The 13,982-nt window shown below is 42.6% G+C and overlaps 1 protein-coding gene across 2 annotated transcripts in view; it reads right to left on the bottom strand.

The window, feature by feature from the left end:
* GUCY1A1 (guanylate cyclase 1 soluble subunit alpha 1) overlaps positions 1-13,982 on the bottom strand; it is a 109,715-nt gene that overhangs the window by 12,416 nt on the left and 83,317 nt on the right. For both annotated transcript variants that reach the window (XM_040418578.1, XM_040418579.1), the window contains exon 6: positions 205-348. In XM_040418578.1, coding sequence (XP_040274512.1) covers positions 205-348 — 144 coding nt within the window. The remainder of the gene's footprint in view (positions 1-204; positions 349-13,982) is intronic.

Below are 13,982 nucleotides of genomic sequence, written 5' to 3'. Positions count from 1 at the left end.
AGATATCTGACCAATCATTGGTCAGATGGCCTATTACACACACACACACAACTTTTGTTATGCACACCAACTATTGTTCTGATCGGACAGATAATGGTCAGATAATTTGTTGGTGTATTACAGCCCTAAGAGATGTTGTTTTCTAAAACTGCCAAATAGAAGTATGGATTCTGAGGACTTAAAAGTGTCTTTATATGAACTGACCTTTATGGGTTCACCATGAGGAGACGTGACTTTATCTGAGAGTTCCATCATTTTTAAAGCCATCAGAGCAACTTGAAAAGCATGTGTGTCACTATCCTTATGCAGTCCCCCAGCCACACAATAAGCATCACCAATAGTTTCCACCTATAAAAATAAAATGAAATAATTCAATGTCAATATTGGCTATAATGCACCATACACAATCATATATTTATTGTGCTTGACCAGAATAATAAGATAATTATTTTCTGTAAGCAACCATTTCAGATAATTTGCTCAGAACATATTTAACCCTATGATCCCTATATATTTTTATATATATGTTATATATATTAATTAATCATACTATACTAAGACAATATTAAAAATGTGCAATAGAGTTTTAATGACGCTTGATTGGTTCTTCCTCCAGTGAATGAAATTGCAACACCAACAAGGACAAGCCATAAGGATGTAAAAATCGAGGAAATAGCAGGTGTTGCTAAAATCTGCAGATGATAAAAAATTTTAAGCACCTAGCTCCAATTTTTGGCATGTACGAGGGGCATCAAAGCCAGACTGAAAACAAATGTTTTTATTCGCATGAAACCTCAAAAACTGCATTTGGTTGTGTGGGATGATTGTGCGATGCCTCCTTTTCGCAAACATGCCAGTTATCGCTACTGTCACAAACTGAAAGGGACAGAATCCTTGAACTGAAAGACCTTGATTTATCACTTCAGCGGATCACTACACGCCTAAACAAAAAAGGAAAAATGTTCAACGTTGCGTGTCATGGTAGTTGGGAGAACAACGATAAACAGGAATGACAGCAAGACGTGCACAGAGGCGAACCTCTGCACTAATGGATTTGATTGGAAGAATGGCGCATAGTGATCTATTCTGTACTGCAAGTGAAATTGGACATCACATCCTATGTTTAGGGTAACAAACAATGTCTACACAAACCATCAGAAGGTGTTTTCTGTCCTCTTCAGGAATGAGTCCCTGCCATAAAGAGGCCTTCACAAAGGAATATCACATTGGTTCTATTTTTCCAGGATTATGGCGTGGGGTGGCATAATGGACAGTAGCTGGACCCCTATAGTCTTCATTTCAGGTACACTATTAGATCAGCATTACAATGATTTTCTAGTGGAACCAGTGGTACGGACATTTCTCCAAAGTGCCAGGACAACACCAGGCTGCATATTGCTCAAGCTACCGTGAGCAGCCTGTTTGGCCTAAACATGCTACTATGGCCTTTATCGGCTCTAGACCCGTTTCTTATCGAGCACGTCTGGGACGTTATAGTTTGGCAATTACTAAGGGAGCTGCCAACATTAGATCTTGATGATTTACGTGCCCAAGTCCATTCAGCATGGCAGAGCCTTCCTCAGACAACCATTAATAACCTCACTGACAGCATGCTAAAGTGTGTAAGTGCATGTATTTCTGCATGTGGCACTCATACTTGATACTTAATAAATCGAGATGCTTTGAATATTTTGTTTACATTTTTTATCATTTGCATATCATTAACATTTCTCTCAAGCTGTCATTTTCATAATTCCACCACTTTTCCTTCTTGGTGTTGCAATTTCAATGTTGAGGAGTGTATATGTGTCTAAATCACATGTTTCGACAAGTGAAATTAGATATGTAGTGAGCTAAATTTGTCATTTAAAGGTTATGGACACATTTTGGGACAATATTTTTTACTTAATGTATTTTGTTTATTAAAATGTTTGCACTATTTGGCTTCTGCAACCTCTATGCATCATAGCACATAGGGGCACATTTATTAAAACGCTGGTCTTAATAAGCCCCTGCACTGGCGGTAGATTGCCAAAGTTATGTAGAGCCACTGGCCTCTACATAACTTTGGCGTATCCACCGCTCATTCTAAATGTAAGACAGCTTCCTTTCTGTGTTACATTTAGACCATTTTCTATGCCTAAATCAGGTGTAGAAAATGATAAATGAGACGGGCCTCCCGGCCTGTCCCCTTCCCTGCCCATGCCACGACCCCTTTTTTAGACCTGGTCTGAGCATGGAAGAAGTCGGAGATTCTGCCACAACATGGTGCATGTTGTTCGTAAATGACCGTTCGTAAATGACCCACATAGTAGCCACAGAATCTCGCTCACAGTAAAATCAATCAGAGACTATGCCTCATGGGTCAGTCATTAGCCCCTCTCTCTCCTCCGTTAAACGATTTTCTAAGCTGATTTATGTAGTCACAGTGAAGACAATGTCCCGTCTGAGGGAGATAAATTACGGATGGTATGTATATATTATGTAGTCACAGGATACCACCTGTCTTAAAACGTAGCCTTTATTCTATAATACGCATAAAATAACAAACTCCCATTTAGAACAAACACACAAAAAAGGAAAAAAGAACAAAAATCGACAATATTTTGATGGACCAGCAGTAGGTGCTCTGTACCAGGTTATATCTCTATCCAGGAGGGACCCCTGAGGAACGTTGGATACCGGGCAGGATGCTGATATCTAAAGCGGGCCTATCCCTAGTTGTGGCCCTAAGATATTTATTCCTGCCTAAAAAACGGAATAGCCGCCCCGATAGGGGCGATCCCGTGTTCCGGAACCTCCTGTATTACCCTGGTATATCCCTATCAATGGTGATTGGACTAGGTCTAATTGTAATGTCCTAGGGGGTGACCTGGGCTAAATACAGAAAAAATAATAAAGATATATCCTAAGGTTTTGCATCATACAGATACATGCTAGAACCAAAATGTAGTTTTTTGAGTGAAAAAAGAAAGATATTATGTGATACACATTCAAAATGGCTGCTTGACACCCTCAGTAGTGCCTAATTGTAGTGCAGCCGTTCATTGCGATGCCGAACATATTATTGGTATACATATATAATTCCAACGCGTTTCGCCCATACCAATAACCTGGGCTCATCAGGGGATATATAAAGGCATCAGTGTTAACATGAGCAGGATACAGTTTTCCTCCTCATGGATGATAGTAAACTAGACTTATCACCAGTGTTAGGCTTTCAATCTTTACAGCCCAACAACACCAGTCCACACTCTTGGACGGTACAGTCAAGACCACATGCATCTGGGTCGAAGCCCGCATTTAGGGGATAGATCAGTTTCCCCTATAGAAACAAACATCTAAACATATCACCATATAAACAATAATAGTGTAGCTGCTCATGATACACCAATAATGGTCATCTTGATTATTTCATGTGAGCAAAAAACATGGGTGATAGTTATGATGTTAATGGTACTTGCGTGCCCACAAATCACCATATGGGGTAGGTTAGGTGCGTCCATGAGATGATGTCGCAGCCCACCATACTCCGGCTTGATCAGTGATAATCTATCAGGAGATATAATAGAAAAAGGTACATCTTAGCCATCATTTCTATATTATTTACCTACATTATTAGCCTTGTTTGGTTGGCCGTTCAGTGCCCTGCAGGACGTACCAGCACCGGTGCCCCATTGAATCCTATGTGGAGTAACCAGCTGTATGCTTCTCCTGGTTTAAATAGCGCTCTCTGCTGACGTTGGGGGCGGGGTCAGAGCGCCGCTCAGATCAGGGGGTGTGTTTCATGGTCCCCTCCTCCGAGGCGTCACCGCATCACTAGGAGACCACGCCCCATGTGTCATCGCCGGTCACATGACACTCAGAGAGGAGCGTCGTTATCGCTCCTCCCCTTCTGCGTCCTCGCACCGCCCAGTAGTTAGCTGCCGCGCCTCCCCCTGACGTCACTGGCCGAACCACGGACCTGCTCCCATTTAGTAGGCACATTAACAGGCTGGTAGGTAGACGGTAGATGCATGATGTCCTAGACCGCCCAGTCAAAGCCGGAGTATATGGATATCAATCGGCCCATATTAGTATAATAACTATAGATACATCCCATATGGATTAGTTTGGTTTAATCAGCTATACCATATACCCGTCTGGCTGATAGCCCAAGTACAGGGATGGATCCCTATTGCCTATATATATTGACTGTAGAAAATCTGATCATACAACCATATATAGATGATGGCCCCATCCGTCATAATATGGTTAACGTGTAGATGAGAGTGTCTGTAATGGAGAGGGGCAGTGTATACCCCTTGCTGTCTGACCGTACAATTATACATTGTTGTATTAAATTAGCGTCCTACACACTTCTGTCAGTCCCGTGTATATATTTATTTTTAATTTTTATGCTAAATTAGATCTTGTTCTTGTTTTATATTATTTTAACGTTTGTTTTATTTACTATAAGAGAAAATGGGATAGCAGGGTGTAGGAGATGGCTACAAGCCCCCCCCCCCCAGTACAATCAACCCCCATCTATAATATAACCACACTCTTATATCGATAGTTCATGGCAGACTAGATGAAGCAAGAGAAATCAATGTTCTCATTAATTCCCAGTGGTGACATAGTATTTAACCTATGGATCCATCTGGACTCCTTTTGCTTCAAAATGGTGTCTATTTCACCTCCTCTGATAGAGTGTTTGATGGTCTCTATCATAGAGAAACGCAGCGTATTTGGATCTGCTCCATGTTGGAGTACAACATGTCTGGACAATGGTTTGTCACGTTTATTACGGACATCTCCGACATGCTCCAATATTCTCTTTTTAAAAGCCCAACACGTTTTACCAACGTAGCTCTGTCCACATCCACATTGTGCCTTATACACCAAGCCAGCAGTATTGCAATTCGCAAAAGAGCGAGCCGTATATGTGTGGTCCCGGCTACTGTTGCAAAATGTATTGCCTACCTCAATAAAGGAACAAGCCTTATATCTCCAACATTTGTGGGTCCCAACCCTTCTGTTCGTGAGCCATGTGCTCTGCGCTGGGGGTGCTTCAAAGTGGCTATGTACCAACTGATCACCAATACTCCGACCCCGTCTAAACGTAATTGACGGGCGTTCGGGGAGGAGCTCTGTGAGGTCCGGGTCTGATTTTAATAATGACCAATAGCGTCCTATTATTTCCCGAACCTGCTGGGACTCCGTATCATATGTTCCTATGATCCTGATGACCTCATTCAAGCTTCCCTGCTTCCCAACAGAGTGGATAAGTGTGGATCTATCCACAGACTCTGCGTGGTTCCACGCGTCATACAGGCAGGCATCTGAGTAACCCCTCTGTTTAAATCGATGGAATAATATGGAGGCCTGATTTCTAAATTCTATCTGATCTGAGCAGTTTCTGCGTATTCGCAGAAACTGGCCCTTAGGGATGCCCCGTTTCAGTGGTTTGGGGTGAAAGCTTTCCCATCTGAACAGACTGTTAGTGGACGTCGGTTTGCGGAATAACGTTGTCGCTAAGATGCCATTCGCATTTCTGTTGATTTGTACGTCCAAGAAGTTTATACTCTGATGCTGTAATTCAAACGTGAAAAACAAGCCTATATGTTTTATATTTAGATCCTGCATGAAGCCTTTAAAGTCATCGGACGAGCCTGACCACAACAACAGAATGTCGTCGATGAATCTCAACCAAAACATTATATGCCTTGTCCATTTCTGCATATCATCAGTAAAAACAACCGTGTCCTCCCACCAGCCCAGGAGCAAATTTGCGTAAGTAGGGGCGCATGGGTTCCCCATCGCAGTGCCCCTGAGCTGGTGGTAGTTAAATACAAAATAGTTATGATTAAGGGCGAAGTCCAGTAACCGGATTACGAATTGGTTGTGGTCTTTGAGATCGTTCGATCGGGAGTCTAGGAAGTATTTGACAGCTGCAAGGCCCTTATTGTGGGAAATAGACGTGTATAAGGCTTCCACGTCAATGGAGGCCAACCATACCCCTGTGTCTACCGTTACGCCCTCAATGCGCTTCAGGAGGTCGGTTGTATCACGCAGATAAGATGGTAATGACGTGACAAAGGGATGTAGTATCTTGTCTATATAAGTACCCACATGCTCAGTCAGGGTCCCCATCCCAGATACAATAGGTCGACCCTTGAGGGGGACGGTTCCTTTATGTATCTTTTGGAGGCAGTAAAATGTTGCCACCTTGGGGTTTGGTGGTCCAAGGTAGTCGCACTCCTGTCGATCAATGAGTCTCCCCTCAAGGGCCTCCCGTAGAATCTGGGATAGTGTTTGAGTGTAGCCTACGGTTGGGTCACATTTAAGTAGTTCGTAGCTGGTTCGATCAGAGAGGAGGGACAGGCACATGTCCCTATACTGCTGGTTGGACATCACTACCACATTACCCCCTTTATCAGATGGTTTAAAGATCAAGTTTTTATTTGTGCTGAGTACATATAGTGTTTCCATCTCCATAGATGTGTAATTTTTATTAGTTCTATTAGAGGTTGATACAATGTTGTCTATGTCTCGAGTGACCGATTTCAGAAACAAGTCAATGTGAGCCTCCCCCAATGTTTTAGGAGGCATCCTGGTACTCTTGTTTCTGAGATTGGTGAAGGGGCCCTGGCCTTTCGGGCGATCATTATCCTCAAGTAGTTCTACTAGGGTATCGAAGCCCGTCAGATCACTCGGTTCCAACCCAAGCTCAGCGCTTCTTTTTTTTATCAGCAGTACAAAAAAATTTTGCGCCACCTCAGTTTTCTGACAAAAAGATGGAGGTCCTTTAACCACTCGAATGCCTTAAAGTATGTGGTGGGTACAAAAGACAGGCCCTTGGTTAATATTCCCATCTTCCTATCTGATAACTCAACTCCAGAGAGGTTGAGAATCACAGGTTGTGTTTCCTGTATTCTCAGTGGGCCAGATTTATCATTAGCTCAAGTCAGAATAATGGAGTGAAAAAGTCCCAAAAAAGTCCCAAACGCTAAAACTGCGCACAAATTTGCGACTTTTTTCTGCTCTGCACTATGCTCGCCAGTTTTCTGAAAGTGGGCGTGTTTTCTTATGTAAATGAATCTCTAGACAGATTTACTATTGGGACTATTTAAAAAAGTCGCAAAAAAGTCGCAAAAAAGTCCCAATTTCACTCCAGTGAGGACCATGCTTATCTTCTGAGACTTTTTAATAGAACATGCGACTTTTTCATAAAAACGTGCGACTTTTTCGTAAAGATGTGCGACTTTTGTAAAGCTGCTTACTGACAAATAAACTGCTACCATCAAACCACATTTATTACAGTCTTAAAGGGCCGATCATAAATCTGACTTGGCTAAAACTGACTTTAGCCATATATGAAAGTGGAGTGAGCTGTCAGAGTAATGATAAATCTGGCCCAGTGTCTCTTGGTGGGTTGGGTCTGCACTTGAGCTCGATCCCTCAGTGCGTATGTATTTGGGAGAGGTTGACCTAAAAAAGGCACACTGACAGAAGTTGAAAATGAGGAGACATCCAATGAGGTTGCCCCATCGCATCAGTGTCACTCCTTCTGTTTGTTCCAACCTGGCTTCTGCCTCCGTATTGTGGCTCACCGGGGGAGGGGCCTGTACGCCCCATGATGTTCCAGATTTGTGGACTGATATCCCCTTGATTGAGATTTGGGATTATAATAATTCCTCCCTCTGCCTGGGCCTCTACCTCTTCGGTTAGATCTACGACCTGAGTATTGGTATTGCTGCGACTGGTAGTGCTCTAGATCAGAGATTTTTTCAGTAGATTGCACTACAGTGTAGGCCGTTTTGTTTCTGAATTCAGTCAGATCTTTAATAAATTGGCGATGTTTTCGCTCTACAAGATTAGATTTAAACCTTTCTACATTCACTTGCAACTCAGATTCTTTTTTTGAGAAATCCAGATTTTCCTTAAATTTCAATGCTATCTCCACCTGATTATTCAGTGATTTATGGACGTTCTCCAGGTTCACTTTTTCTTGATCTAGCAGAAGGCGCATAAAGCGTAGAGAGCTTTCAATAACCTCTCCTTCCCACTTAATTAACAATTCGGGGGTACATATACGTTGCGCAGGTTTTATGAATATACGTGGAGCTGATTTATGACCAAAATGTTTTTTGGCCACAAAGACATGCATTTAAGTAGAAGGCGTTCATAGCCTTTAAATATTTATTTTTGGAAGGTCACTCACTTATTACTCACTAAAGTTTATCGACAGTCATGGGAAGCAAAGTAATGCTCAACATTGGGAGGCATTTACTAGAGGTGTTATTCCACTATTGTGGCGTAAAAAAAAGTAGGAAATTGTGGCACACACCATATTTGCGCAATCATTTATGATTTTTTAAGCTTCTCTGCACTTTTCCAAAGAGCTTATAAAATGGGCAGGGCTTAGTGCAAAAGGCGGGGCTTTTGCCAGAAAGTGGCATAAATCATACCTGTAACGGGGTTCCGAAGGTGCACTCGGTCCCCCATTACCCGCAGAACTGTTGCTTAGCTTTGGGAATGAGGATCTGTGTTTGACCTCATTCCCAGGGTGGCTTTACTAGCTGGGTGGCTCCCTGCTCCTAGTCTGCCTTGAGCGCCGAGCTGATCACTCGGTGCTCGACTGGTTGGTCTGTCGGTCATGTGACGCTGGCCACGTCACATGACCCTCACTCCCCTCTATAAATACAGGCAGCCTGCTGGCCACTAGTTGCCTGTTAATTTAGGTTCCACCTGTGATTTGGTCTTTCCTGGCGTACTTACCTCCTGCTGAATTCCTGACGATCCTCTGCCTGCTCCTAGTGTACTTTGCTGCTCTCCTGGTATTTGACCCCGGCCTCCTCCTGACGATCCTCTGCTGACTCCTTTTGTACTTTGTAGCTTTCCTGGTATTGACTCGGTCCGTTCACGTCCTGTTGTTTGTCTGTCTGTCATCCCTGCACTTATTCCAAGTTAGGGATTGCCGTCCAGTTGTCCCCTGTCATTAGGACTCGTGAGGCAAGTAGGCAGGGCCAGGGGTAAGGGTGGAGCGCAGTGGTCACTTCCCTCCCCCCTGTGTGTGTGTGTACGCGACCGTTACAATACCTGAAGTCTAAGTCAGACTGTAGCCGGAGTAGACTTCAGTATCTGGCGCAAGACACGGCAGGGATGCGCTAATTTATTAAGAGGGATCTGCCTCTTAAATTAGGTGCATCTCAAACCAGTGCAGGGAGATTAAGACTGGCTTATAGGTACACCAGTTTTGATAAATGTCCCATTATGTCAAATGTCAATGTCAATTCTGGTATACCTCATATGAATATTACAACAAGTATGATTTTATGTAAGTAATAACAGAAATATTTGATAAGGTTCCACAATAGCTCTGAAAAAGCTGTCATGGCTTCCATGACGGTATGACAGACATAAATATCACTTGTTTTAATTTTTGAGTTTTTTATTGAATAGAATACCTCAGTATGATATTATGTCTGTCAAAAAGAAAGGAAAACATGACTAAAAAGTATAACTAGACCTAAAGGTAAACAGAATCTTCATGCAAACGATGACTGGCTTCACTGTGTGCCTTTGCTAAATAAAAAATGAGGCCCAAAAACTGCAAAATACCTTAATCTCATTACGCACACTTCAGATATACAGTACAGACCAAAAGTTTAGACACTTTCTCATTCAAAGGGTTTTCTTTATTTTCATGACTATGAAGGCATCAAAACTATGAATTAACACATGTGGAATTATATACATAACAAACAAGTGAGAAACAACTGAAAATATGTCATATTCTAGGTTCTTCAAAGTAGCCACCTTTTGCTTTGATTACTGCTTTGCACACTCTTGGCATTCTCTTGATGAGCTTCAAGAGGTAGTCCCCTGAAATGGTCTTCCAACAGTCTTGAAGGAGTTCCCAGAGATGGTTAGCACTTGTTGGCCCTTTTGCCTTCACTCTGCGGTCCAGCTCACCCCAAACCATCTCGATTGGGTTCACGTTCGGTGACTGTGGATGCCAGGTCATCTGGCGCAGCACCCCATCACTCTCCTTCATGGTCAAATAGCCCTTTACTTTCAAAGTTTTCCCAATTTTTTGGCTGACTGACTGATCTTCATTTCTTAAAGTAATGATGGCCACTCGTTTTTCTTTACTTAGCTGCTTTTTTTTTGCCATAATACAAATTCTAACAGTCTACTCAGTAGGACTATCAGCTGTGTATCCACCTGACTTCTCCTCAACGCAACTGATGGTCCCAACCCCATTTATAAGGCAAAAAGTCCCACTAATTAAACCTGACAGGGCAGACCTGTGAAGTGAAAACCATTTCAGGGGACTACCTCTTGAAGCTCATCAAGAGAATGCCAAGAGTGTGCAAAGCAGTAATCAAAGCAAAAGGTGGCTACTTTGAAGAACCTAGAATATGACATATTTTCAGTTGTTTCACACTTGTTTGTTATGTATATAATTCCACATGTGTTAATTCATAGTTTTGATGCCTTCAGTGTGAATCTACAATTTTCATAGTCATGAAAATAAAGAAAACTCTTTGAATGAGAAGGTGTGTCCAAACTTTTGGTCTGTAATGTATATCACTGGATTTGAAATCGTGGGCTTCGTTTTCATGTTTCTACATATACAGGGAGTGCAGAATTATTAGGCAAGTTGTATTTTTGAGGATTAATTTTATTATTGAACAACAACCATGTTCTCAATGAACCCAAAAAACTCATTAATATCAAAGCTGAATATTTTTGGAAGTAGTTTTTAGTTTGTTTTTAGTTTTAGCTATTTTAGGGGGATATCTGTGTGTGCAGGTGACTATTACTGTGCATAATTATTAGGCAACTTAACAAAAAACAAATATATACCCATTTCAATTATTTATTTTTACCAGTGAAACCAATATAACATCTCAACATTCACAAATATACATTTCTGACATTCAAAAACAAAACAAAAACAAATCAGTGACCAATATAGCCACCTTTCTTTGCAAGGACACTCAAAAGCCTGCCATCCATGGATTCTGTCAGTGTTTTGATCTGTTCACCATCAACATTGCGTGCAGCAGCAACCACAGCCTCCCAGACACTGTTCAGAGAGGTGTACTGTTTTCCCTCCTTGTAAATCTCACATTTGATGATGAACCACAGGTTCTCAATGGGGTTCAGATCAGGTGAACAAGGAGGCCATGTCATTAGATTTTCTTCTTTTATACCCTTTCTTGCCAGCCACGCTGTGGAGTACTTGGACGCATTGTCCTGCATGAAAATCATGTTTTTCTTAAAGGATGCAGACTTCTTCCTGTACCACTGCTTGAAGAAGGTGTCTTCCAGAAACTGGCAGTAGGACTGGGAGTTGAGCTTGACTCTATCCTCAACCCGAAAAGGCCCCACAAGCTCATCTTTGATGATACCAGCCCAAACCAGTACTCCACCTCCACCTTGCTGGCGTCTGAGTCGGACTGGAGCTCTCTGCCCTTTACCAATCCAGCCACGGGCCCATCCATCTGGCCCATCAAGACTCACTCTCATTTCATCAGTCCATAAAACCTTAGAAAAATCAGTCTTGAGATATTTCTTGGCCCAGTCTTGACGTTTCAGCTTGTGTGTCTTGTTCAGTGGTGGTCGTCTTTCAGCCTTCTTACCTTGGCCATGTCTCTGAGTATTGCACACCTTGTGCTTTTGGGCACTCCAGTGATGTTGCAGCTCTGAAATATGGCCAAACTGGTGGCAAGTGGCATCTTGGCAGCTGCACGCTTGACTTTTCTCAGTTCATGGGCAGTTATTTTGCGCCTTGGTTTTTCCACACGCTTCTTGCGACCCTGTTGACTATTTTGAATGAAACGCTTGATTGTTCGATGATCACGCTTCAGAAGCTTTGCAATTTTAAGAGTGCTGCATCCCTCTGCAAGATATCTCACTATTTTTGACTTTTCTGAGCCTGTCAAGTCCTTCTTTTGACCCATTTTGCCAAAGGAAAGGAAGTTGCCTAATAATTATGCACACCTAATATAGGGTGTTGATGTCATTAGACCACACCCCTTCTCATTACAGAGATGCGCATCACCTAATATGCTTAATTGGTAGTAGGCTTTCGAGCCTATACAGCTTGGAGTAAGACAACATGCATAAAGAGGATGATGTGGTCAAAATACTCATTTGCCTAATAATTCTGCACGCAGTGTACAGTTGTGTTCAAAATTATTCAACCCCCACTGAAATTGAGTGTTTTGGCCAGTTTGACATTGATTTTGATCATTTCAGTCATCTTGTTTACAATTAAATCAAAGAGGCACTTGTAAGTCAGACAAATATAACATAACATTTATAATGAAATAACCACAAATGTATTTTCTGTGCTCACATCATTATCAGTTTTATTCAACCCCCAAGTGACATTCAATCTTAGTACTTAGTACAACATCCTTTTCCAGTTATAACAGCTTTTAAACGTGAAGCATAGCTTGACACAAGTGTCTTGCAGCGATCTACAGGTATCTTCGACCATTCTTCATGGGCAAAAGCCTCCAGTTCAGTCACATTCTTAGGCTCGCGCGCTGCAACTGCTTTCTTTAAGTCCCACCAGAGGTTCTCAATCGGATTTAAGTCTGGTGACTGCGATGGCCACTTCAAAATGTTCCAGCCTTTAATCTGCAACCATGCTCTAGTGCAGTGTTTTTCAACCACTGTGCCGCGGCACACTAGTGTGCCGTGAGATATTGTCTGGTGTGCCGTGGGGAAAAATTCCAATTTGGTCTATTTGTGAGCTGAAGCCGCATGTTACGGACTATATAGCTCCGGTGTCACTGTCCTGTTACAGTCTGACAGGAGGAGACATCGCAGTAGATCACCGATGCGCAGAAGAGCGCCGATGGATCTGATTATCGCATCGCAGCGCAGAGGAGCGCTGAGTGATGGATCTGGAGGAGACATGAGCAGAAGAGCGCTGATTGATGGATCTGGATGGAGAAGAGCGCCTTAGGTGTGACGGACAGCGGCTATCTGGAGGAGACAAGCACAGTAAGTACTGAGTGACAGTGAGACAGGAGCAGATACAGTGATGGACAAGTTTTTGAAAAGGAAAGAACTGGACCCTGAACAAAATTCGGAGCCAGATGAGAGCCCAAGTATGAGTGGGGATCAAAAGAAAGCAAAGATGGTTAGCTCAAGCAAATTCTCTGGCACAAGGCAATATAGCGAAAGCTATATTTCATTTGGATTTACTTTCACCGGAGATGCAAAGAAACCAACTCCACTGTGCTTGGTGTGTGGTGAAAAGCTATCTAACAGTGCTATGGTCCCAAGTAAACTTAAACGCCATCTCCAAACGAAACACCCTTCGCTTCAAAACAAGAATGCGGACTATTTTGTTCGCCTGCGTGAAAACACGGAGAAACAGGCAACTTTCATGAGAAAAACCACAAAGGTAAATGAAAGAGCTCTTAAAGCTAGCTATCACGTTGCTGAACTTATAGCTAAGTCAAAAAAGTGGTGGTGTGCCTCGTGATTTTTTTCATGAAAAAAGTGTGCCTTTGCACAAAAAAGGTTGGAAAACACTGCTCTAGTGGACTTGGAGGTATGCTTGGGATCATTGTCCTGTTGAAAGGTCCAACGTCTTGCAAGCCTCAGGTTTGTGACGGACTGCATCACATTTTCATCCAATATCTCCTGGTACTGAAGAGAATTCATGGTACCTTGCACACGCTGAAGCTTCCCTGTACCTGTAGAAGCAAAACAGCCCCAAAGCATGATTGACCCCCCGCCATGCTTCACAGTAGGCAAGGTGTTCTTTTCTTCATAGGCCTTGTTCTTCCTCCTCCAAACATAGCGTTGATCCATGGGCCCAAACAGTTCTAATTTTGTTTGTGGTTTGTCCACATGACTTTTGGCATACTGCAGTCGACTCTTCTTATTCTTTGGAGACAGCAAGGGGGTGAGCCTGGGAGTTCTGGCATGGAGGCCTGCAGTGTGCGCCTTATTGTCTGAGCTGA

Source organism: Bufo bufo, chromosome 2 (assembly GCF_905171765.1).
Source record: "Bufo bufo chromosome 2, aBufBuf1.1, whole genome shotgun sequence".
NCBI lineage: Eukaryota > Metazoa > Chordata > Amphibia > Anura > Bufonidae > Bufo > Bufo bufo.
This window is presented reverse-complemented; position numbering and strand designations above follow the sequence as displayed.